The sequence below is a fragment of the Terrapene carolina genome, unplaced genomic scaffold (assembly GCF_002925995.2).
Source record: "Terrapene carolina triunguis isolate 2854851 unplaced genomic scaffold, T_m_triunguis-2.0 Scaffold84, whole genome shotgun sequence".
Taxonomy (NCBI): domain Eukaryota; kingdom Metazoa; phylum Chordata; order Testudines; family Emydidae; genus Terrapene; species Terrapene triunguis.
In genome coordinates this window covers 43285788-43312881 of record NW_020664435.1, presented here as the reverse complement: position 1 = coordinate 43312881, position 27094 = coordinate 43285788, and the positions used below count along the sequence as shown (strand labels likewise).

Below are 27094 nucleotides of genomic sequence, written 5' to 3'. Positions count from 1 at the left end.
CAGGTAAGGAACAGAAGGTTAAATTGTGCCCTAAAAGCTATTAATGTAACTTGGAAATAACTTTCAAAACAGTGGCTCTAACAGTAATCCCAGCCACAATGACAGTACAGAAGAATACAGTTGACTCTAAACTAGGGTACAAGTTCATGTGGTTAAATTGCTCTGTTGCAAAATACAGCCCAATGTTGTACCACACTAAAGCCACAGAAAACCTTCATGACATTTTTCAATATGCAATTTATCTGAAAGAATAGATATTTGATTTACATAACCACATAACTTGTATGATAAAAACATATGTACAGTACTCTACCAAAGATGTTCTGATCAGGGCCGGCTCCAGCATTTCTGCCGCCCCAAGCAAAAATTGGGGCGGCAATTGGAAAAAAAAAAAAAAAAAAAGCCGCGATCGGCGGCGGCAGTTCAGCGGCAGGTCCTTCGCTCCTAGAGGGAGTGAGGGACCTGCCGCCCCCGAATTACCGCAGGTGCCGCCCCTCTCCCTTGGCCGCCCCAAGCACCTGCTTGTTAAGCTGGTGCCTGGAGCCGGCCCTGATTCTGATATAGAAATAGCTTGGACTTTTTTCAGAATATCTACTCACTAATCTGAAACATTGGCTTCTTGGGCTTGCTACTCAAAGAAATATTAAAAAAGGATATACTAGAACTCTCATGCAGGGAAATGACGTAGAAGAGTATAGTTTCTTTGTAGAAATGTTAAGATTAGAGCTGGCCAAAACATGGGAATTCCAGTTCATGGGAAATTCAGGGAAAAATAAAATAAATAAATGATTTTTTTTTAAATTTCCCATGAAACAGAAATCCTGAAAAAAACTGCTTTGTTCCCTGAGAATCTGACAGCTGCTGAATGAAAATAGGAGTGTGAAACTTACCAGAATGTCATTGTCACTCAGCAGCTGCCAGGTCCCCCAGGGCTGCCCCCACCATGCAGACTGCTCTGGGTTGGGTACCCCCCAGCTTCCCAGACTCCCAGTCTTGTTGGTTCCTGGGCTGGCATCCTGGGAAGCCAGCTGGGTCAGGAGTCTTGAGCCCTGGAGTCCCTGATCCCAGGCAGTCCACAGGGCAGGGATGCTCCAGAGCTGCAGACCCTAGGAACCTGTCCCCAGGCTATCTGTGGAGCTGTAAGCTGAGCCTCAGTTGGAGCCAGGGTTCATCCCAGGGCTGGCTTCTGGCTCCACGACAGGGATCCTAGCCTGGCATGGCAGGGCCGCCCCAGAGCCGTGGACCCTGGAAGACTGGGCTCGTTGGAAGCTGTGCAAGCTGGCAGGTTATGGGAACCTGCCTGGTTCACTGAGAGTTTACCGAACTCAAGATGTTTCTGTGAAGCATTTTGGGTTCAATGAAGTGTCATTTGCTGATGGAAGTCTGTTGTATCCAGTAAGTCTGCTTAATAAGAATGTTAATGGTGCTATTTTAATCCTGTGAACAAATGTACAAGGAGGAATAAACAGCAGACTGCATTTTAAAACATTTGAAGAGAATTAACGAAATCTCTTTCTGCTACAGTATTTTTCACACCAGCGGAAACAGAAGACCTCCTGACACATACTGCTCCACCCTACCCAAAATACCTTTCTACAAATGAATAAACTTTATATCCAGCTCATTTGGTCCAGAAGATAGGGCAGGGCAGTGAGATTCAGGAGACTTCAACACTATTCCTGCCTCTGCCACTGACCTGCTGTATGACCTTGGGCAAGTCATTTTCCCAGCCAGTTTCTGTCCTTCTACTTAAATTGTAAGATCTTAAGTGCCAAAAATGATGGGGCTCTAAATACAGCTGGAACTTCTGATTGCTACGATACAACAAATAATTTCTATTTCTTTAAAACGTCTGAACACCAACCCCAATTTCTTCCCCTGTGATTTCCCCTATATCCTCTGCCTCTGGCTGTAAGACAGGGGATTCAAAATGGCATTTCAGATCATATAAACACACAGGTAAATGCCATGGTCCAATGGTTACAGTGGTTCAGGAAAGAATTTGGCCCTATGCTATCATCCAGTGTTCAGGGATTTCTATCCAGGTTAGACCAGACCAGAGAGAGCAACTTCCCAAAGCAAGGAAACACTCTAAAATTATTCAAAGTGATGTCTGTGCCATTTCTTGTGCCATTTCCAGTCTCTCTTTAGTTCAGATAAGCAGGTACAGGAGAAGGTGGCAATATTGCTTCATGTATCATCTTAATGGGGTAGAAAGAGTAGATAGGCAATTACTGTATCTGCCACTCCCACCAGTAGATGAATATCTCCATGTTCAGAGGCACCCAGACTCTTTTCTAACCATTCACCACATCTGATTTATATTGTAGAAGAATAATTATTCCTGGGACTTTTTGGTCATGAGCTTGATGTTAACTTTCTTAGTACGTTTTCAAATCTGCATTGGGATATTATGGCCAGGTGAGTTTATACAATTACCGTTCTAAGGGCCATTTTCAGTTTGCAATTTCTCCAGGCCAGTGCCGCACAGGGAGAAGGTCATGGCAGTATTTCTTTCTTCATTAATATATTTTGAACATGGCCCAGAGACAGACATTTGTGATAGTCCAGAGGGAAAGAACCTTCCATCCCATTCAGGCCTCGAGGCCTCTTTGAAACCACATTGATCAAATTGTACCAAACAGCATGTGAATTCTTACCCAGCTGTCCCCTAGGGGCTCAGAAGCCAGCCGTAGCAGGCATGTTACTCCTTGGGTCATGAGGCACCACCAGCTGAGTGGCAGCCCTACTGGAGAAGAGGAGCACTATAGCGTACATGACCTGTACGTAAAAAAACAGCCACAGGTGAAGCACATCAGAAATGACTGACATGCTGCTCAGAAATGTTTGCTTAATTACAGCACTAGTTGGCCCAAGCAAGATCACTCTGGCCAATAGCACTCCACCACTGTACTCTCTCTTCTAAGACTTTAGCTGGGGTTTTTTGTATAATCATTCAACTGGTTCATTTTGTGTGTGTGTAAAATTTGAATAATGAAAACGGCCATTAACAGGGAGTCTCCATGGTCTGCTGCACTGAGGGGTGGGAGATACATTCCCCCAGAGTGACAGAGGCTCAGTACATCACCACACCACAAAGTTCCACCTACGGGGTGGACTGGTACTTTCTGCATCACTTTGACAGCAGGCAGTGCTCACATCCCTACAATTCAGACAGACTGCTTCAACAGTGATGCCTCCAACACAGAGAGAGCCCATAAATGGATACTCGGGCAGGAAAAACTCAAAAGTATAGTCTCACTTTTAATAATTATCAGTACCGTAGAACAAACAAACATACTATTAGCTCAGATAGGCTCTCTGCCCTATGAAACTTACCAATTTGTAGTTCTGGGTATATTTCATACAGACACCAATCCACATTGCAGTCACAGTGGGTTTTCTCAAAGAGGTTGTCTAAAACATCTCGTGCCACCTGTCGTTCATCCACCATCAGGGACTTAGTACTGTTATCATTCATGTGCACCTTGACGACAAGCTGAGTACAGAGTCATATAGAGTCAGTTAATTTCAGCAGAGAATAAAAAGTTAGGCTGGTCAAGAATCTGCTAAAACAGATAAGAAAGATTAAGGCTGAAGGTTATTACTGATTCAAAGGCACCACGTACTACACTGAACTGGGAGAATAATATATCTTGGGAGCGTTTACATTCTGTTGGCGCCAAAGAAAAAGATCTGTTGTAAAAAAAGAAAATTAAACTTTGTATTGGGCGTAACTCAAGGAAAGGTGGAATAGTTCACAGAGAAATCGCAGAATTTCAACTCTGCCTCTCTGAAGTCTAGTAGATGTACAATGAAGGAAAATGCTAGGCAGAGTAGCCAAGTACAAAGTGCTCTTAATGAAGGCTAGAAAGAAATGGTTACTTATGGAACTGTGATTCTTCAAGATACGATGAAGATGTGTATTCCTCTTGGGTGTGGATTTGCCTAGTAGTACCTATAGAGGAGCGGTGTTCATGCCGCATTGCCATAGTCCATTCCCTGGCTATGAAAGGTTGTACTGCCTCGACTCCCATCAGTTCCTTCGCACTAAACACACACAGAGGATGGAGGGTGGACTGTGGAATACACATCTGCACCACATCTTGAAGAACCAGGTTCAGTAAGTAACCATTGCTTTTTCTTTAAGAAGATGCAGCCATGTATTCCACTTAGGTGACTCACAAGCAGTACTCACCCCAGGAGACAGGTCTCAGAGTCTACCCAAACAAGGATGCCCTACCAAAACTTGCATCCACCATGGAAGATGCGGTAATGACATACTGGTTCATAAATGTATGTATGGACAACCATGTAGCCGCCCTGCCAATGTCCAGTATTGAGAGGTTACTTAGGAAAACTCCTGCTGTTGCTTGCGCTCTCATAGAATGAGCTCACACCTGCTGAGGGGAGGGGGACCATAGCCAAAGCTATCTCATATGCAGTCTTGATACAGGATTTCATCCATTTAAAGATCGTCTGTGAAGAGAGTACTTGACATGGTCATATGATCTGCATATGAGGCAAAGAGAGGCAAAGCATGAAACGGTTTAGTCCTGTCCAGATAGAAGGCTAGAAATCTTTCTACCCATCAGATCCATTCATTCAGTGTCCTTACCCTTGGTAGTGGACTTAAACCTGCCCTGCTGGGCTCTATTGTTCACTGAGGTTACAACTAGAGAATTTGGGGATGTATGGGAGTAAAAGCTCTCAGATCCCTGCACTAGAATGAAGGAGCACTTTTCCATGCACTTTGCTGCAAGTGGTACCAAAGCCAGTGTGCTCCAGCAGGCTCAAGGAGCACAGCCATCAGAGACCAAGATGTAGGCAGTCGGGCCTAGCAGTCAGAGCAGGAGTCAGGTCTAGTGGGCAGAGCAGGCATCCAGGTTAGGGAACTAAGACAAGGGTCAGCACCAGAGTCAACTGCCAGTTACCAGAGCCATTGGGGTAAAGCCAGAGTCACGGTCAGAAGTCAGAAGCCAGGGTCAGAGCCAGGACTGGTAGCTGAAGATCGGAGGTGAGGCGTAAGGGCAGGAGGAGAGGTAAGGATCAAGCACGGAACAGGAGTGAAGGCGGGGGTAAGGAGGGAGCCAGGAGCACAGCAGGAACCAGGAATAGGGTTGGGTGCAAGAGGCAGGAAGAAGCAGGGTCCAATGCAGCCACAACAGGAAAGCACCTGTTCCTCCTCCTGGCTTAAATAGCATAGTTGGACCAGTCAGTTGAGCCGGGCGATCCTCCAATCAGAACTCCCATGGGTGGTGCCTTGGCTGGGGCTACAGCCCTATCAGTTCTCAGCCCACCAGGTTTCAGTAGCCATTGGGTGAAGGCCAGGATGTGGCAGCTGTCTGGAGACTCCCAGGCCTGAGTTCAAGACCCAGGACATTACATCATCATTAATAGGGAGGGCGACACCCCCAGTGGCAGATGGCTGCAGGATATCCAGTAATTTGTGGGTGTTCTTCTGCAGGAACTCTGCTTGGATACCTAGAGAAAAATCCATGTGCCACAAAAAGTCCTGGTATGCCCTGAAATCCTCCAGAAGCAAAGGGGAGGAAGAGCCAGGCAGCGCCGAATCATCTGGGGATAAAGATGAAGCAGTTAATTGTGCCAGAGCCAGATTTTGCTCTTGGACTAACTGACCTGGACAGGATGACTCTAGAGGTGCCGCAAGGGGAAGGCTCCCCAGTGCCTGGGCCTGAATCAGATCAATGGTCACCACCACAGATGTGCCCGGAGATCTCGGCTTAGACAGTGAGACGAGGAGCATCCCATGGAGGCCACTGGTATGGATAGGGCATTGGTGACCACTAGGTGCCAAGTCAAGGGCTCCCACCCTGACCGAGAGACGAGTGCCAATCCTGGTACCCATAGCACTCCATGAATGGCCCCGATGCAGGTCAAGTGATGGAGAATGAGAGGAGAACGGCATCCAGGTTGGGATCTAAGAGTCCCAGGCTTCAGAGGGTAAAGGTGGAGCTAGCCCCGAGGTTGCGACCAACTGTTCTGACTTGTCCATAGCCCAGAATGATGAGGGAGTTGGTGCCGATGGAGGAAATGGTACTGGGGGCATCGAGTATACCTTCGTTGTTTCTGGTACTGGTACCAGCGTTGATCCCAAAGTGTAAGGGACTGGAGCGTAGGCAGTATTGCCTACTGGTCACAACTGGGCTGAGGTCTGCCCACCAAGGACAGTAGTTGCCGAGCAGGAGTTCGTGGAATGGCATGAGTCAGAGTCAGGCTGGAGTCGAAGACCGGAGATCAAACAAAGTCTAGTGTTGCAGCAAATTGCAGTCTGTGTGATTGCCCAGACAACTTCCTGGGGCAACCGTTGGGGTTAAAGAGGGTGTTTGGCCAATCAGAGGGCTGCAGGGTACTGTCACTCTGGGTCTCTTGGGCAGCACTTCCTGCAGGACCTACTCTCCACGGTGCTCCCTGGCTGTGCCTCTGCATGGCCTCCCAGTGGGAATATCAGCTGTTCCAGACTCTAGTCCCCAGATCCTTACACCAAGTCAGCAGTGGTACCGAAGTAAATGATGGTGCCACAGTAACATTGGCAGCGCTAGTTGCAGGGATGCTGAAGACTTTTCCAGTGCACTGAGCCTGGCACCAGCCCCACTTCCACTCACTGTGGAAGGTAAACATCCGGTTAGAGTGCCAACACTCACAGGTTCAGGAGCCTGTCCAGCCACCAGGGCTATAAAACACAAAGTCTTGGAAAAGTCCTGGACCCAGGGCAAGACCAGGACAGAAAGGCAGAAAAGGTCTGTTGCCGCCTCAAATACCACCAGTGCAGAATCAACCGGCGCTGGCATTGCCCTCATCGGCACCAAACTCAATGGATGCCCCAGGGTCGGAACCAGAATCAATAGTACAGGGTCTCTGACCTCCTTATGTGGTACCAGGGAGTAGTTGACCGGGATCTGTTCCATCCCTGTTCGAGCAGGTGCCGCTTCAGACGAAGATCCCTCAGCATCTATGCCTGTTTGGTGAACAATCTGAAAATCGAACACTGCTCCTTGACGTGGGCTTCGCCTAGACACAGCAAATACCACCTGTGGGGATCGTTTTTGGGTATGGCCCCCCCACATGACAGACCATGTTTAGAGGAACTGAGGAGAATCGGGGCAGCATCACCTCATATAGCCAGAGGAGGGGCTACGACCATGAGATGCATGCATCAGCCCTCTGTGGGCAAAATTCTCTGGCTCCGGCATGCTGGGGTGACACACACCAAACTGGAATACACAGCTCCATCTACTCAAAGAAGAATATTGAACTGGATGTTTTAGTCTTGAATTAGGAAAAGAATGGAAGAACTTTGATATGCCAATCAGCTAACCTGGGTTCATGTGCTGCAATGATGGATACCAGTACAAGACTCTGCAATAGACAGATCATCACTTACAGTGATTGACTGCAGAAACCAAAAAAGTTCATTATCCTCTTGAAGCACTTTTTAAATGACAGAAACAATGTGCATGTTTATTGTGAGGGGGAAAAGATTAAAAAATTGCTAAAATATAAAATACAGAGAACTGCAAATACACAGTAAGAAGAATAGTCAAGTCATCCACTTGCACTGGAAACAGCAGAACAGTTCCCTGCCAGGAACCATACGTTGGAAAATTGGGAGAACTTCTCCCAACGCTGTAGCTTTAGTAAATACTAATTTTAAAATGTTTGCATAAGAGACTCTGCAGCAGAGCAAATCTCTACTAAAGCAGAGGTAATACCACAAAACTAAGAGCAACAAGGAAATGTCCATACAGACTTTTGAAAAGAAGGACCTGGAAAAGAGCTCTGTGTAAGCTTGAAAGCTTGCCTCTTTCACTGACAAGTTGATCCAATAAAAGATATTACCTCACCCACCTGGCCTTGGAAAAGAAAAGCACATCAAAAAGCTAAACTGTATGTTTGCTCTGATTTCAAACCCCAAAATGTTTTTTCTAAAATAAAGAGCCCAGCTGTGGTGGAGAATATGAAGAAAGTATATTGGACATGCATAATCTAAAACATGTTTAGGAAACAAGGGGAAGTAATGTCTGGTTCTAGTTCTTTGACTGTTCACAAATATGCCTGCAGCATTTTACACCATTTTCACAGCTCTAAGCCACAGGGTGTTTAACAGCCTCTTTTTAGAAATGAAAGAAGATTCTCTCTCTCTCTCTCTCTCTAGAATTTTGTTTTAATTTTCCTTAAACATCATAGTATGACACTAATTACAGCACAGATGGTATTTAGCAATAGGAAGACCATCACAGTCTAACTTCTAAAATACCCTGACTTTAAATATTTAATATCTTGCAAAAAAACAAAAGATGCAAAATAAATTGTTTGCCCAGCCGGACATCACTTATTATGCAGGTAAAAGGGATAAGATGGGCTAGGATGAACCTTTTAATGAGGAAATCTCTGAGAAGATTTCCCTAGGGAGATTTCCCTTAATGTGTCCTCTGGGGAGAGTGTGTGTGTCTCTGTGGGAATTGTTTCAACTTAGACACCCCAAAATTCATAGGAGACCTGCACTATGTGTCCAGAGGCCCTTTGGCTCTGGTCTCTGGCAGCCTCCTCCCCTCATGCCTTACTCAGACTGGATTGTGAGGGTACAAAGCTGAACACTGCAGCTCCTGTTGAGTTCAACTGGAATTCTAGGTGCTCTGAGGGTTGGCCCCTTATTGTAGTGCCTATATCTCAAAGTGCCTTGAGGGGATTTAGCAATGCAACTCCATTGGCGCGATCTGGCTAAATCCATACATACTGCTTTGGAAAAGTACAGGTTAAAATTTTTGGTATCAGCTTAGGGTGATTGAATAATATTTGATCATAGATTCCAATTCCTTAAAACAGATTATAAGGATACTGGGCTTTGTCCAGATCTTGGAACTAAGAGTTATAACCTTTCTCAGTTCTGTCAGAGGTAGAGTGATAGAATATTGTTCCTCCAGTACCTGATGTAAACTACGAGTACAAGATAGTGTTAAATGTACATTTTAAAATGTACAAAAAATAAAGGAAGGATATGAAGACTAACATTATAAATAATGTATTACAATGAACTCTGACATACATACATATATACACATATACACATTCAGTTGTATATTAAGTTAGAATTTCAATATTTTAAGTCCTACCTTTTTAACCTTTGCTTCCTTCAGTTTTTCCAATGCAAGTTTAATCTTGTCGGCTTTTGCTTGTGTCTCTAGTTCTTCCTGAAATAACAGCAAGATATTCAAAGGCTCTCTGTTAAATAAATGAGCAAAGTGCCATGTTTCTATGCAAATAGCTGTTCATAGTTATTTAGACCTACATCACAAGGCCTATCAAGGGAAACTTTATTGGCACAGGTGCCAGCTACACTAAATCAATGGACACTGATGGCTTAGCCCCCGTTTGCCCAAAACTTAATTCTGATTCACAAGACAAAGGCTCTCTGTCGCCCAGGCATGGATCTCTCACAGGATAGTGAGATGATTTGGGTAATGCCTCACAGATTGCTGTAGAACATGGAGACAGGTCTCCCCTATGCTCACATGGAGATAACTAACATACAATAGATGTGGCAGTAAGGTCTGAATTGAACTTGTAAAGGGAAAAAAGTGATTGCACCTCGGGGGGCAGTCTGGCTGCTGAATGACACAGCATTGTGGACAGTAGCACTGAATAGCAAACTTATTGCCTCTCAATTTATGCCTTTTAGGGCTCAGAGAACAAGCATTTCCAGGATCATATTGACCACCTAGTTTGCAACCACATCATGCACAATTTGAATCCCAAGTCACTGTAACAGCTAGAAGTGCCTGTTTTCCTTTGTGGGGGATATAAAGATTATGACTGTTTCTCTCCGACATGGACCTTCCAACAGTTTTCCATGCCTTCGTCACCTCGCGAGTAGATTATTCTAATGTATCTTTATAAGGGGCTACACTTAGGTTGGTGACCACCTCTGACTTCTGAGATCATGGCTACTAATGCAGCGCGGAGACCTCTGTTTACGTCAAGATCCTCTGCCAATTCCCCAAATTCAGGGCTGCCTCTCCTCAGTTTTTCCCCATTCTCCTTGCCCTCAGGGAAGAGTCTCTAGTTTGTACAGTCACTGGTGATATTTTCAAATGACCAGGGAGGAGTATAAAAATATTGCTCAGCCAATCTGCCCTGGAGAAAAATTCCTTCCCAATCCCAAATATGGCGATCAGCTAAACCCTGAGCATGTGGGAAAGAGTCACCAGCCAGACACCCAGGAAAGAATTCTCTGTACTAACTCAGATCTCACCCTATCGAGTGTCCCATCACAGGCCATTGGGCATATTTACTACTAATAGTCAAAGATCAATTAATTGCCAAAATTAGGCTATCCCATCATACCATCCCCTCCATAAACTTATCAAGCTTAGTCTTGAAGCCAGATATGTCTTTTGCCTCCACTGCTCCCCTTGGAAGGCTATTCCAGAACTTCACTCCTCTGATGGTTAGAAACCTTCGCCTAATTTCAAGTCTAAACTTCCTGATGGCCTGTTTATATCCATTTGTTCTTGTGTCCACATTGGTACTGAGCTTAAATAATTCCTCTCCCTCCCTGGTATTTATCCCTCTGATATATTTATAGGGAGCAATCATATCTCCCCTCAGCCTTCTTTTGGTTAGGCTAAACAAGCCAAGCTCTGAGTCTCCTTTCATAAGACCGGTTTTCCATTCCTCAGATCATCCTAGTAGCCCTTCTCTGTACCTGTTCCAGTTTGAATGAATCCTTCTTAAACATGGGAGACGAGAACTGCACACAATATTCCAGATGAAGTCTCACCAGTGCCTTGTATAACAGTACTAACACCTCCTTATGTCTACTGGAAATATCTCGCCTGATGCATCCCAAGACCGCATTAGCTTTTTTCACAGCCATATCACATTGGTGGCTCATAGTCATCTTGTGATTAACCAATACTCCGAGGTCCTTCTCCTCCTCTGTTACTTCCAAGTGATGCGTCCCCAGTTTATAACAAAAATTCTTGTTATTAATCCCAAAATGCATGACCTTGCACTTTTCACTATTAAATTTCATTTTATTACTATTACTCCGAGTCCAGTTTACAAGGTCATCCAGATCTTCCTGTAGGATATCCTGGTCCCTCTCTGTATTGGCAATACCTCTCAGCTTTGTGTCATCCACAAACTTTATTAGCACACTCCCACTTTTTGTGCCAAGGTCAGTAATACAAAGATTAAATAAGATTGGTCCCAAAGCTGATCCCCGAGGAACTTCACTAGTAACCTCCTTCCAGCCTGACAGTTCACCTTTCAGTATGACCCATTGTAGTCTCCCCTTTAACCAGTTCCTTATCCACCTTTCAATTTTCATATTCATCCCATCTTTTCCAATTTAGCTAATAATTCCCCACGAGGAACCATATCAAATGCCTTACTGAAATCGAGGTAAATTAGATCCACTGCGTTTCCTTTGTCTAAAAAATCTGTTACCTTCTCAAAGAAGGAGCTCAGGTTGGTTTGGCACGATCTACCTTTTGTAAAACCATGTTGTATTTTGTCCCAATTACCACTGGCCTCAATGTCCTTAACTACTTTCTCCTTCAAAATTTTTTCCAAGACCTTCCATACTACAGATGTCAAACTAACAGGCCTGTAGTTATCCAGATCACTTTTTTTTTCCTTTCTTAAAAATAGGAACTCTGTTAACAATTTTCCAGTCATACGGTACAACCCCTGAGTTTACAGATTCATTAAAAATTCTTGCTAATGGGCTTGCAATTTCATGTGCCAGCTCCTTTAATATTCTTGGATGAAGATTATCTGGGCCCCCCGATTTAGTCCCAGTAAGCTGTTCGAGTTTGGCTTCTACCTCGGATGTGGTAATATCTACCTCCATATCCTTATTCCCATTCCCATTGACCTAGAAGAGTGGACGGAGACGTGGCAGAGCTGGGATTAGAATGCAGTCCTTTCTCGATCTCAATCCCGTGTTCTACAGGACAATGCTGCAGTTTTACACAGTTGAGCAGGCCTGCCATAGGGCCAGAGGTCACACTAGCTGCTGAGCACAGGAGCCAAGTCAGTTGCAAGAAGCTGGCCAGAGCTGACAACAACCCTAGTATTGTACCATTAGTAGCAGCAGCCTGGACTGTAATTAATTAACCTGGGGCCTTCCCAAAAATCTAGGGACCTACACTCAAGATTTTCACAGACCCTAAAGGCCAGTCGCAGGTGTCTATAAGGTGGGAGGAGCAGCATGAATACCTTACTCTCTACTAACAAGCAAACCAAAAAATCAGTGACAAGCTTCCTGTCCTAGTAATCAGTTTGCATTAATCGATGGCTGTTCAAATCTCTCACCATAAGGGCCAGAAACGCTGTGATTCTCCTTTACAAGCCAGAATGTGATCATGGCAACAGGCTTTGCAGGTCCCAAAGGCAACCTTTGCCTCTATATAGCAGCTATCAAAACTTTCCTAAACTCTACTAACGTGTATTCACCTATGAACAGTGTCACTGTGGGCTATTTCATGCCAAGTTGGAATGGACTATAGCTATTGTTATTGCCTGCTCTATAATGGGCATCTAACATTCAACAGTTTATGGTTGTTTTACTGCTAACATTTAAGTTCATTCATGGTTATTCTCTCTTGTTCCTACTCAAACAGCCTCTACACAATTACAGCACAAGGTATGGGGATGTTTGGTACAAGGTTCCTTCGGTGCTTACCTGAGTGAGTGGTTCAGGAGGAGGCGGTGGTAGTGGGAGGTCGAAAGCAGGATCTGGAGGTGGAGGGGGCAAGTCATCCTCAAAACGTCCAGTGGTGGTAACAGGGACATTTGATTTAGAACCATAAGAAGAAGCAGCACAAACACCTGTTGAAGGCTGAGTGACTTCACTTTGTGAGTAGTGAGAAGAAGTTTTCTGTGCTTGTACTGTCTTCTGTTCAACTTCACTTAGGTCTGCTACCAGATCAGCCATTAAAGCATCCAAGTCATTGTCCTCCAGTGCACTTAATGATTCTGTTAAGAAACGCCCCCCCGCCCCCAACCACAAAATACTTTAGAGAGTGGATGACATGAAAAACAGTTTGCTCTCAGTTCAGCGAAAACTAAATTGTAGAGGAGGATGCTAATTGTAGAGGTTAAGGGAAAGGGAACAATTTTAAAGAGGGAGATTTTAATTTGGGTTCTAAGGAAAAGGTGTTTTTTGGGGATAATTATTAAGCTGATCATGCTCAAGGATAGAATAGAAGGGAACTTTCCTTTCTAAAAGGACTGTATTAGTATTTTAGGCTTTGTCTACACTAGTGCTTTTGTCAGTAAAACTTTTGTTGGTCAGCGGTGTGAAAAAAAAACACCCCCTTGATCGACGTAAGTTTCACCAACAAAAGCACCAGTGTGGACAGCACTATGTCGGCAGGAGATGCTCTCCCACCGATATAGCTACCGCCGCTCGTTGGGGGTGGTTTAATTATGCTGACGGGAGAGCTCTCTCATGCTGGCATAGAATGGCTACACATGAGACCGGACAGCGGCATAGCTGTGCTGCTGTAAGGTCCGCAGTGTAGAAAGCGACAGGGACATGTGTGTGTCTGGAGCTCCAGGCAAGAGGGCCTACAGACAGCAGGCCCTCATGTAACGAAGCAGCCGAGAACCAGCCCAGAGCCTGGGAGGGACAGAGCGCTGACTGGGGACGTCCAAGGACAGAAGTCAGGAGAAGCACTGTGCCAGGAAGGAATCACCTGAGAAGGACAAACCGGAGCCAGACCTAGCATCCCTGTCACCCAGAGCTGCACGGAGCCATGAGTAGTGCAGCTTGTGACTTCGCACTGGGATAAGGAGGGAGGCTGTACCTAGTTAAGTGGGGAGGTTGTCGCTCTGTATGGGTTTGCAGAGAGTGGCAGACGAAGGCAACAGAGGCGTTTCTTGGGGAAAGTTTTACTGGAGCCAAAGTTGACCAGGAGTGCCCAGGACTCCCTGTTGGACTGGAACTCTGCCCAGGACTCCTGAACTCTGAGTCTAGACACCTTGCTCAGTGTCTATCCTTTTATATTGTGGTACCATTGGGCCCATGGGTTCTTGTGTTGAACGTAACCCTGTTTTACCACTCCCCCATCTTCTCCCCCAGTTGTTTTTCTCCATTCATCCCTCTGTAAATAAATATTTCCCTCTCCCATATTAGCTGTACTATCCCAGGGTGTGTGTGTTTATTCCAGATGGGTTTGGAACAGGTGCCTTGGGGGTGGAAGGGCGGTTCCCTGCTGCGTTCCAGCGCACACCTTTTGTTGGCCAGAGCTACCAGCAGAGCAGACTCCACCTTGGCCACCAGGGTGCTAGAGTTACACTTGGTGGCCTGTACATGGACATGCAGTACACCCCATCCCCCATCATTATCCCTCTCTCCACAGTGCTCCCTCTGGACCAATCAGCACTTGCTTATCCTTGGAACACCCTCTGCCTCAGGACCAGGTTTTAAAGGGACTGTGCTCCCTAAATCCCAAGGGGCTTATACAGGAGTAACTTCACTAAATCCATGCAGTTACACAGGTGTCAAACCAGTGTTAGTGAGGGGAAAATCAAGCTGCGAGGTTTTAAGCTATAAGAAAATAATATCTGAAAATCACATTCCTACATACTATATCAGTCATTATGCGATATGCGTCAGTAACTTACCACATATAATAATATACAGGGCTCTGAGGACCCGTCCAGTTAGCGTTCAAATCATGCAATTTCTCTTTTAAGATATTTTACCAAAACAGATCTAAACATTCCACATTTGTTTTGTGTTTTCAACTCCGACACTTAAATGAGATAATTCTCTTAACTGAAGTTTTTTGCTGAGTCAGCAGCCCTCTCCTATGATTGCTTAATGTAGGCCAGAGTTAAGAGATCCTATGGGGAGACATTAGACAGAAAGATCTGGTTTTACCCAGTCCAGGAGCTAGCGAGTCTGGAAGAACTAGAGGGCTGTGTCTGTGTACAGTTGTTTTGTAACAGGGTTGTCTGTCCCTTTTAAGGCCAGGGGCAGGGAGCAGCCGGCCCTGTTCTGGAGGAAAGCCCAGCAGTCAGGTAATGACTGGATGTGATTCCCATGAGGGCTCCAGCCCCATGAGGCTGGCTGGGACTAGGAGAGAGCTGAGAGTTAGAATCCTGCACGGATACAAATTTATATCCACAGATGTGGATATCTGCAGATAGAAATCAGTATCACCTGAACCGCAGGGCTCTCCTGGGAACCGCAGCGGTGAAAGGAGCAGAACGGGCTGCCGGTCCCAGGAGCCAGCACCCTGCGCCGGCAGCTCCTCCCGTGCGGCTGTACCACCCCAGCCCCGCCCCCAGCTCCATCCTCTGGCGTGGCTGTACAGACCCAAGCCAGGAGACGCAGTCACACAGACAGCTGTTTGGAAGGGACGGGGGTGGGGCTGGGGCTGCGGGTGGTACAGCCGCACGGGAGGCACTGCCGGTGCGGGGCGCTGGCTCCTGGAAGTGGCAGCCCCATGTTCTGCTCGTTTCGCCGCTGTGGTTCCTGGGAGAGCCCTGCAGTTCAGGGGATAGCGATTTCCTTCTGCTGATATCCGCATCCACAGATTTAAATGTGTATCCGTGCAGGGCTCTACTGAGCAGGGCTTTGGAGCTGTGCTCCGGCTCCGCTCCAGCTTCAGGCAAAAACCTGCAGCTCCACTGCTCCGGAGCTGCTCCGCACTCCAGCGGCGGGCTCCGCTCCAAAGCCCTGCTACTGAGAGTACACTTTCCTGTGGAGGCAGCGAAAGGTTGCAAGAGGGCAAATGCCCTGCGGACCCACCTCTCCCACAGCCCGGCGAGATCCTGACCCTTTAGTTACTGGAGGTCAGAGAGCCCCACAATCCCAGTCTAGAGCAGAACTGCTGCTTTTGTTATTATTCCATATTTCCTTTTGTCTGTATATTGAAGAATAGGCAGGGCCCTGAAGAAATGGCTACAAATGGAACTGGGTATGGCTGAGTGTTTCTCCCAGGCTGGCCCACTGTAGGGCCCCAATTCAAGGGAAGCACGTAAGCATGCCTCTGAACTGGGATGAATTTAAGCATGTATTTAAGCACTTTCCTAAAATGGGGCCTAAATTACTTCTAAACAAGTCCTATCTTTCTGTACTGTAATAATTAGGACATTTTTGTGACATACACATTAAAACAATATTCTAACCTATGTAGTTTCCAACACTCTCAAAGCTGTAGTCGTATTTATTAGTAATCTCTACTGAAATAAGGACAGAGATACCCCAAAATACAGATTCCCTACCAGGGCCAAGCGCAAATGGCATTACACTGTCTTGTTTTCCTTTCATGGATTCCATCTGTCAGACTAACATTACCAGACTTAGTTTTCAGTTTCATTAAACCAGTGGTCCCCAACCTTTTCCGGGTGGCGGGTGCCGGACAACGAGCCACCGAGGACCGTGGCTGGCGGACAAGCATCCACCGAAATGCCGCCGAGAAGCTTGGGGCGGCAGATTCTAAGGGGTGGCATTTTGCCCAATCCTAGGGTGGCACGGCCGTTTTTTGTTTGTTTGGTTTGGTTTGTTTTTCTTTTGTTTCGCCGACGACTTTCAGTGCGCCACTGTAGGGGGCGACGGCTAGGAGGAGGGGAGCACCCTGCTGGGAGCGGGCTGCGCGCTCCGTCTACCTCCGCCGGTGCCAGGTCTGCAGCAAGCCCGGCAGCCTGCGTCCTTCCCTCCCAGCCGACCAACAACTTTCAATTCACCTGCAGGCAGGAGCGGCACGGAGCCCTCCTGGCGAGCACCCCGGCTGAAGGAAGCCCTGGCCGCCCCCCCTCTTCCCCCCCGCTCCCTTCCCCCCCGCTAGCCGAGGCGCACACTCCGCTGCCTGGGGCATGTCTGCAGTGCAGGGAGTCCCGCAAGCCAGAGTGAAGCTGCCGCCCACCCAGAGGCTCGCCAGCCCAGCTGGGGGAGGCAGCCGCAAGCTGCCAAGTAAGTGGCACCGGAAGTTTGCACCCTGTTTTTTTTTTTTTGGTTTGCCGCTCCGGCCTCCCTGCACCCTGGTTGTTTTTTTGTTTTGTTTTTTTTTTTTGCTTGGGGTGGCAAAAAAGCCAGAGCCGGCCCTGGCCACGGTGCCTGCGGGTACCGCGTTGGGGACCACTGCATTAAACATTTACATATGAAAGGCCATGATTTCCCGAAGGCCATGATTTCCCAAACTGACTAGTGATTTCTCTTTTTGGTGTCCAACTTGAGACACCTTCACAAGCCCGACTTTCAGACAGTGCTGAATACCCGTGCTCTGAAAAATCAGGCCTCTTTAAGGCATCTCAAATTGAGATACCCAAAATCATTGGTAGCTTTTGACAATCATGGACATTTAGCTTTTTACTCCTCCATTGTTGTGGTATTTTTTAGATGTAACCAGTGTCTGAATGAGCTCTCCCCTGACATTAGTGATGAGCTGGGGGAAAAGACTTCAGAAACCGTGTTTGCATAGACATGCCTACTCTGCATGTATGCAGGTATGCAGCATGGTGGAGCTGCTTTGCCAAAATGATCACCTTTGGCTGGTGCTGGGTTACAAATCACGTTAGTGCAAGGGTAATGACATGTGGTTATCCTTATTGTATGAGTAAAGGGCAGCAGAACTGTACTTAGACAGCCCTGATTGAGGAAGTCGCCTTAAACTGAACCTTACTCTCTAAGTAGGCGGTAGGGATGCCAAATCCCGGTGAAAGACAGGTGATGGGGACTTGGATTTGTATTATATTGCTATGCTACCTGGTGGTGTGGACTCTGCCCAAATTGTCCTAGACTCCCTTTGACCTTCCCCTCTCTAGTGTTTAGAGACAGAGCTAATCAGACTCTATTCAGAGGCATTGTTTCTGTACAGTAATTACCAGTGCTGAATCACTGATAAGCAAATCTAGGGGGTCTTAGACCTGATGTCGGGATAGGAAAGACAATACAGAGGCTGTACTGGTAGTGAGGTTTCCTGTTACCCAGTGAAATCACTAAGAGCTGAAATCACTGAAGACCTGGGTTAAGCAGTGGAACCTCAGAACATGGCATTGCAGAAGTGGCAGTGAGTGTCCAACATGGCAGCACATGACCACCAGGAGCAAGGGCACACAGCAACCACAGAGACATTGCTTGATGCCCCCCACCCTTTGTGGGGTAGAAGGTGAACTCCTGTGAACACACCTCTGAACTCTGGGTCTTCGCTAACCAAGGACAGCCACATGCGTGGAGGGTGGGGGAGGGATGTGTTAAAAGGACATTTGTTCGTCAGACTTTTCCACCACAAAGTGGGAAACTGAGGTAAAGGGCACTGCCCCCATGCACTGTGGGGCTGGGATTCTGCTTATGGTGGCATGTTTTTGAACATGGTTGTGGGGTTTTCCCAAACTACTGCTTGGTTCCCTTTTCCTTTTATTAAAAGTTCTCTTTTGTTACCCAGACTCAGTGCTTGAGAGAGGGGAAGTATTGTCTCTTAGAGGTGCCAAGGACTGGTGGTAAATTTTCTCAGATTACTGGGTAGGGGCTCGAGCTGGTTCTGTTTTGTATTGTTAAGAGGGACTCCTAGATACAGAACTCAGCCCTTGTTGCTGCCGATTCCACCTGGCAGAAGGCTGACAAACAAACACAAAACACTAAATAATCCTTCCAATCACTTACCATTTAAATCTTTAAAGCCAACTGTAAAGTTATATTCTTTATTAGATTCTTTGGGGGATGGCGGCTGGACAGTTTCTACTCCTAAACTCTGTGGAGACGGAACAAAAAGAAAGGAGTTGATGATGTAATTATCATTAAGATACTAATATTTACTAAGTTCCCCCTAAGCTGCACAGCTGCGCGGCCAGCTATCAAGGGCCGTGCAGGCACGCACCAGGGAGAGGTGCTTCTCCCCCGGCCCTGGAGCTGCCACGGCAGGGAGAGGCACTCTCTCCCAGCCCCGGGCTGCTGTGGTGAGAGAGGGCTGAGGGTAGTCCGCTCTCCCCACTGCAGCCCCAGGGGAGCCTGCACCCCAAACCCTTCATCCCCAGCCCCACCCCAGAGCCCACATCCCCAGCCAGAGCCCTCACCCGCCCCCTGCATCCCAACCCTCTGCCCCAGTCCTGAGCCCCCTCTCACACTCCAAACCCCTTGGCCTCACCCCCGCCATACATCACCTCCATATTGATGCACATAACAAAATTCATTCTGCACATGGATGTAAAAAATTAGAGGGAACATTGTTTACTGATCATGTTACACTGATAATTATTCTAACAAACTCAGTTCTTCCCTCAAGAAACAGAAACCCACATACTAGTGTGTTGGTCTTGTTTATTCCATGATGTTTTATATGGGTGAATGGCTTCTTTAAAGGGAGAATTTCTAGCCTGCAGTTTGTTCCTAAGAATGCAGGTTGGGGACTGGTGCTTTAGAAAACTACGAGAAGCATACAAAATTAAGACAAAGAAAGGATTCCTCTCTGTAACTCAGACTGACAAAATAGCTGGCTCTAGCAGTTGAATGATTCCAGAAGTGTTTATATTTACTAGGTTGGCTGAAACTGGTGAAAATTTTCCATAAAAAAATTAATAAAAACTCTTTTTTACCAGTTCATTTCTTATGATTTCCCAGCTGCGCAATGTTAGTTTCTTATGAACTTGTGCAAAGCTGAAAAATTGAAAATGTGAACTCAAAAATGCCACTTTTGCATGATGACTATTCACGCTTGCAAAAATAGAGAGGGTGTGAATAGGGGAAAGGAAGGAAATAACCACATGCGATTAATTCCTTTTATCTGGGTTTGTGAAATCAAGAAAGGAGTTTATATACAAAACAGAGAAGACAAAAATGGCAATCATGGCCCCTAATCCAGCAAATCACTTACTACTGGCCTGCTTTACCTTAAGCATTTTCTTAAGTGCTTTGCGGGATCAGCGCTCAAATGCATAAAGGAAATGTTTTAATTTTTTTTTTAAAAAGAAAGGAAATGGTATTTCATAATGGCCAGAAAGGAAAACTGAAAACAGAGAAAGTACAGGCAAATTGAAAAAGACAGATCAAAGAGAAAACAATGGAAGTGCAGAAAAGTAGTTAAAAATTAAACATGAAGAGGTAGTATAAATGAGAATCAGGCCCTTTCTGTCTAAGGCCTGTTTACACTGTGAATGTGCCATATCTACATCTACTTTCTGGCTTGTTTACACTGCCAGAGTGGTATATAGAGATCTTAGTATAAATGAGAATAAGACCCAAAGACAGTAATAAAAGGGAAGAAAAAATACAATTCACAGAATAGTTTAGGAAAATAGGAAGCTAGAAGAACTAGTCCTTAGAAAAAGTTCTAAGAAAAAGGGGGGGGAATATGAGGAAGATCTAAAGTAAAAATAAAGCAAAAGTAGTTTTTCTTTTATATTTCAATATTTTACTATGAAACTAAGTACTCTGAAAGACCCTATTCTCAATTATAACTAAAGCTGTTAAAAAGTCAGAAAGCTAACAGGGAACCAAGTGTTGTGGTTTTGATAGCCAAGGGTATGTCTACACTACAGGATTAATCCGAATTTAGATAATTCGAATTTAGGAAACAGGTTGTATAAATTCGATTGTGCGCGGCCACACTAAGCACCTTAATTTGGTTTTAAACCACATTAATTCGGTGGTGTGCGGCCACACTACCCCATTAACTTAAACACAGTAATTCGGTGGTGTGCGTCCACACTAACCCTAATTCGAATTAACAAAATCGATTTAGGCTCTACTCCGTTCGTCGAGGTGGAGTACAGAAATCGATTTAAAGGGCCCTTTAATTCGAATTAACTGGCTCTGTAGTGTGGACGGGTGAAGGGTTAATTCGGATTAAGGCAGCTAAATCCGAATTAAAGTCCTAGTGTAGACCAGGCCCAAGACTGTGATATTAAATCATGTTTTCCTCTAGGCTTTCAAGATGCTTCAAGCAGAATTCCTATTATGTGTCACAAAATGTTTGCTCTTGAATTTGGCAGACTGGGATTCAACAAACAGGAAAGACTTCAGAACTAGAGGCTTTAAGTAGGGCACCTCGTACAAAATTCCAGATAACAGTTTAAGTGTTTCAATTAAAGCATAAGTTTATTTAAAACAAATTTAATGCGTATAACACATTTTTGGCTATGAATTCTTCATCAATCTTATCAGCTTTGGTGTAGGAAATCTTCCAAGGTCTTGGGTTTAGAAAGAGACTCATGCTGTTTTATAGTTCCTTCCAGAACAATATTTTGTACACACATATTCCCTAATGCCATCAGTGTTGTGCCATTCATATTTTGGCACATGTGGTGATGTGTCATTATGCTAGATGTCTTTCAAATAGTCAACAAATTAGTAAAAAACATTTTTGTCTTCGTTTCCATAGTTTATAGTTGACTCAGTTTACAGTTTATAGTTGTGGAATCCTCATCATTGGAGGTTTGCAAAAACAGGTTGGACAAACAGGGATGGTCTAGGTTTACTTGGTCCTGCCACAGCACAGCGGGTAGGACTAGATGACTTCTCAAGGTCCCTTCTAGCCAGGGCCGGCTCCAGGCACCAGCTTGCCAAGCAGGTGCTTGGGGCGGCCACTCCGGAGAGGGGCGGCACGTCCAGCTATTCAGCGGCAATTCGGCGGACGGTACCTCACTCCCGCTCGGAGCAAAGGACCTCCCGCCGAATTGGCGCCGCAGATCGCGATCGCGGCTTTTTTTTTTTTTTTTGCGCCGCTTGGGGCGGCAAACACACCTGGAGCAGGCCCTGCTTCCAGCCCTACATTTCTAGGATTCTGTGCTTCAACAGGTTACAGTTCTTTTAAACATGAACGCAAAGTGTTCATCCATGGTGATTCAGATGCAAACTCTTCTTATTTCCTTAGCAAAATGATTGGACATTCTGGGGCTACGTCTACTAGGAATCTGGATTAACTTTTTGAAAAAGGCCTCTGATATCATGTTAGAGCTGTTTCATGTTCTAGACAACTATAATGTCACTTTTGTTGTTGTGCAGGCAACACGATTTAGAGAAAATCAGTTTTAAGTCACTTTCTAAAGACTACCTGTATTTATTCAGTAGGAAGGTGCAATGTGTAGTTGTAGAAGAATAAGGAAGGTAAGACGTTCTCCTTGTTTCCCTCCCTTATAGTAATTTCTCTTATCCTTTGTTGTCAACCAGATTACTTACCTGTGTCAGGAGGTCCATTTCCCCCAATAAATTGCTGAACATTTCATCTATATCATCACATGTCTGCTCCATCTGAAAAGTAATAAACCCATGGACAAGAACATCAGCATTAGTCTGTTTAGAACTTTGGAAGCAATTCTATAAACACAGAAAAAAAACAACTTCAACCAGTTCATTTCTTACAAAGCCTTTCCTATTTATATTGAAAGAAACAGTTTCTTATTCATGGCAATTTAGCAGATAAATCTTTGCATAATTAAGAAATAATTGATAAATTAGGACTCTGATCCTACATATTCTTAAGCACATACTTAATTTTATGCTTGAGTAGTTCCATCAATCTCGGTGCTCAATGTATAATCTATATTTGATTAAAAATCACCTGGTAATAAATCTGCACCTTAAACAACTAAAACTGAGTCAAGAGAGAGGGAGAGAGAAACTGAAAATTTGAGGCGGACAAACTCCTGAACACACAACGTGAGGATTTCAGTCCTTGGCTTAAACCACTAACTACAAGATTTTAGCTGGGCTGTTTTCTAGTACAAGGACTGGATATGGTTTGATCCACCTAATTTTTTGACTTGATATTTCTCCCTATGTTAAACCAAACATTTCTTTATTTGAGATACTTCTGGTCTTACGCTGTTGGGTGTCTGTTGCAGACCATCAAAGACAGAGCAAATGTATAGTCACTTCTGAGATACAGGAACATGCTAAAAGGTACTTGACCTGGGAGCCTGGCAAATTGCACTCTCTCACTTAGGGGCTTGACCCTGCAAGTGCTGAATACTCTGGCACTGATCCCACAAAATATTAAAACACATGCTGAGCTGTAAGCACGTGATTAGTCACATTGACTTCAGTAGGACTGCTCATACACTTTAATGTCTTGCAGGATGGGGTAAAAGTGCTCAGTACCTCCAAGACCAATGAGCTCTCTAGATGTGGTCAGCAGGGGACCTGGAGAAAGCCTGTTGATTGCAAGGAGTGGCAGGAAAAGGGGATCAGAGATTGCACGAGTCTTTAGGCACTTAATTTTACATGGCACGTAGAGTCATAACTATTCCATAATTTTTATATGATAAATAGTCACTGAACTACATGATAAATACCCTTTTCCTGAGAATTGGCTGGTCACTGCTGATTGTTACTTGATCGGTCAAATAAAGGGCATTGTAATGTCAGATCATTCAGACCTTAAGCAGGTGGGCAGCCCTACAAGTTCCATCTTATCTTCAAATGATGATTAGGAAGCATAACATGTCTAGCTCACGCACCACTTTCAGTGAATAGATTTTCATCATGAACCAGGGCTTTGGAGCTGTGCTCTGGCTCCGGAGCAAGCTCCAGGCAAAAACCTGCAGCTCCACTGCTTGAGCTCCCAAGATTCTCACCGCACCTCCAGGTGCAGGTTCAGCTATACATCCCAGGGAAGGCCTGGAAAATTCCTCTACAATGGGCCCTCTGACTCTGGTGCTGCTGACAACTTCATAGATGCAGTGATAGTCCGGGCTCTATGAATCCATGTCCAACAGAAACTTATGCCTGATCTTGTGGAAACAACCGATGGGACCTGTCCCCCAGACCAGTGATGCAAGGGACCACACAGCTAGAAGCTGCAATACAGGGACACCGGGAAGCGTTACAGTTCACTATAATCAGTTCTCTGCATTTCCCTCTAATCCTCAGCACAAACTGGCTGGCATGTCATGATCTGCACATCCACTAATGAGAGCAAAAGGGAGACCCTCCATGTCCCCAGAAAATACCAGGACTTCATCAACATCTTCTAAAAGAAAAATGCAGTCACACTGCCCCCACACCAAGACTGTGACTGTCCAATAGATCTGCAAGCCAGGGTCAATATGCTGTATGGCCAGATCTATGCAACATTGGAGCTGGAACTTCTGGCCTTCCATGAGTATATCCATATATACTGAAGGGCTCATCCATGGTGTAATGTCTCCTGGTCCTGCCAGGGATCCAATCCTCTTTGTATAGAAAAAAAAAGATGGGTCCCTATGTCTCTGTGTAGACTACTGGATGCTAAAACAAGAGGCATTTTGGATCCAATACTCCTTCCACTGATCCCAGAGCTGCTGAACCATATCCAATCTGCTTGGGTGTTCACCATACTGGATCTTCAGTGGGCCTGGTACAGTATACACCAACCGTAAGAACCTAGAGTATTTATGTAAAGCTAGAGCCTGAAGCAACAACAGCTCCGATGGGAGCTATTCTTTTTCCATTTTGATTTCACTATGACTCATCAACCTGAAACCAAGAACAACATAGCCAACACTCTGTTGTGCAAGAGGGGATACTACAAGGAGGAAGAGAACATAATTGGGAAAGACCCTTCCTTCTCAAACTTCACAACTTCCTCAACACCAGAGTGCAACATGATCTCCTTACTTTAATCCGGTTGGCTGCTCAAGACGACCTGCTGGCCAAGATGACTGCAGGTTCCCCAGAGCAACCCAATGGTGATACCAGGCAGTAGTGTACTGTGATAGATGGAATAACATATGTCCCACCAGGGTGCCCCCTCTTGAAAGTACTCTGGACATGCCACAATGCCCTCTTAATGAGCCATTTTGGCCACTCCAAAACCTTATGTCTGACCTCCCACCTCTTTTTGGTGACCCCCAGATATGGACAGTGATTCAGACTTATATGTTGCAGGAGCTGACATGTGTTTGTGCAAAAGTTACACTCACAAAATGCCTCGGCACCTTTATGCCCCTAGAAACTCCCACTTGACCCTGGACAGTGATTGCCATGGATTTGATACCAGAACTCCCTGAATCCAATAAATGCACCACCATACTCACAGTGGTAGATCAGCTGACTAAGATGGCTCACTTCATTCCTTGTGCATAACTGGCCACAGCAACAGCTCAACATCTATTCACATGCAACTTTTGTCTGCATGGGCTCCCTGAATGTATCAGATCTGACAGAGGGTCCCAGTTCATCTCCCAATTTTTGGCATGAAGTTGTCTGACTATTAAACATCCATACCTGCTTATCATCTGCGCAACACCCCCAAACAGATGGCCAAAACAGAGTAAACCAAGTGCTAGAATGATACATGTGGTGTTTCACAAACTGCCATCAGGATTACCGGTCCTCTCTCCACCCATACGCCATGTTTGCATATAACAACACTGATCATGTCTCCACGGTCAAAAGTCTCTTTTTTGCCAATTATGGTTTTCATCCCATGCTCCCAATTGCCTCCCAAAACCTGGAGGCCTGAGATATAGTACAGCAAATCCACCACATTCAGGAAGAATACAAGGAACACATGGTAGAAGCAAAGGAAGCCTACAAGCAAATATGTGGATCGCCAGAGACCAGAGAGCCCGGAATTCAAGGGGGCTGGAAGGTCTGGCTCTCAACCAAACAGTTCATCCCATAAACTAAATGAGGGTTTCTCAATCTTTTTGATACCAGGGACTGGCTTGTTGCCTTCCTAAACTTTATCAGGGAGATCTCAGGGACCGGCAGTAGTCCACGGACCAGTCTGAGAAACACTGAACTCTATCACTGATATTCAAGACCAGTTCAGATTTGCCAGCTAACTACCCTGTCACTGTTAAACTCTGCCTGCCGAGGTCACTCAAAATGCACGCAGTCTTCCATTCACAGAAAACCCATTTCTGGACCTAACGCAAGCACCTCTGCCACCCTTCTAGCTCCAGAGCCATGAAGAATACCTTGTCCAGGGCATATTGGACTCCATGCTCAAAAAGGGGAAATTATGGTAACGTGTGGACTGGGAGGGGTATGGTCTTGAGGACCCATGCTGGGAACTGGGCCTCCCCACTCCCAACTTAATAGAGGCTTTTTACAAAGACTACCCAGGCGATGCAGAAAGATTGCCCCTAAGGGTGAAAGAGTGGTACAGTATAAGGAGAAGCAGGTCCAGAACCTGGGTTTGCAGATTCCATGGCTGGCAACCACCCCCCAAAGTAAGGGACTAAAAGCCAGATGGGCAGAGCCTAGGATAGCTGACATTCCCACAGTGCCACTGGGAGGCCATGCAGAGCCACAGTCATGGATCATGGTGGAGAGTAGGCACTGCAGGAAGTACCACCCAAGGGAGCCAGAGTGACAATACCTTGTGGCCCTCTGATTGGCCAACCACCCTATTTAACCCTGGAGGGTGCTCCAGGAAGTTGTCTGGGCAACCACACAGACATTGGGCCTGCTGCGACTCCAGACCTCACCTTGTCTCCTGATCTCCTGACCCTAATTTCTGCCTCCTGATTCTAGCCCAGTACTACCTATGATCTCCGGTCTCTGATCCCAGCCTGCCTTTGACCCTGACTCTTGCTTATTGAGCCCGGCTCACCGACTACCATCTCTCACCTCAGCCCAGCTGTGACTGCTAGGCCAGACAGCCTACGACCCAATCCCTTACATCCATGCTGCCACCTAACAGTTCTGGCAGCAGACACACCCACCAAGTCATGAGCCTCAGAGGCCCACACACACCAAAGGATGTGCTGCCTGTGGAGGGCCTGATTGACAGGATATTCCCAATTCCTGATTGGTCCAGACATACTACTTAAATCTGTAGAGAATACAGGAAGTTCATCTGTGCAGCTAAGCAGAATCCCAGCTAGCTGCTGCTAAAGACTCTGCTTCCTTGTTGTGCTTCTGATACCTAGTTTCCGACTCGGCCTTGTCTTCTGCATCTGACTTCTGGTTTCTAATCCTGTATTGACAAATGACTGTTTCCTGATGTTTGGTCCTGTTTCGTGCCACTTGGCTAACTACCCATGACCCAGCACTGACATCAAGGGGCCATGTGGTAGGTGAAGCATATAACAAAACACATTATTGTTCTTTATTTAAGCACACACAGAGTACAGGTCATATAGAAAACAACCACCAACCTGAACAAAACATCCTTCACTCAAGCTCACC

General features: G+C 45.7%; 1 protein-coding gene across 1 annotated transcript in view; it reads right to left on the bottom strand.

Annotated features, from left to right (window-relative positions):
* The window catches only part of APBB1IP (amyloid beta precursor protein binding family B member 1 interacting protein), a 66666-nt gene extending 44441 nt beyond the window's left edge, over positions 1–22225 (bottom strand). Inside the window, exons 1-5 of the mRNA XM_024208673.2 lie at positions 22154–22225; positions 18644–18731; positions 12713–13005; positions 9135–9212; positions 3340–3499 (exon numbers count right to left, since the gene is read on the bottom strand). Of these exons, the coding sequence (XP_024064441.1) occupies positions 3340–3499; positions 9135–9212; positions 12713–13005; positions 18644–18731; positions 22154–22225 (691 nt within the window). The remainder of the gene's footprint in view (positions 1–3339; positions 3500–9134; positions 9213–12712; positions 13006–18643; positions 18732–22153) is intronic.
* Between the last annotated feature and the right edge of the window lie 4869 nt (positions 22226–27094).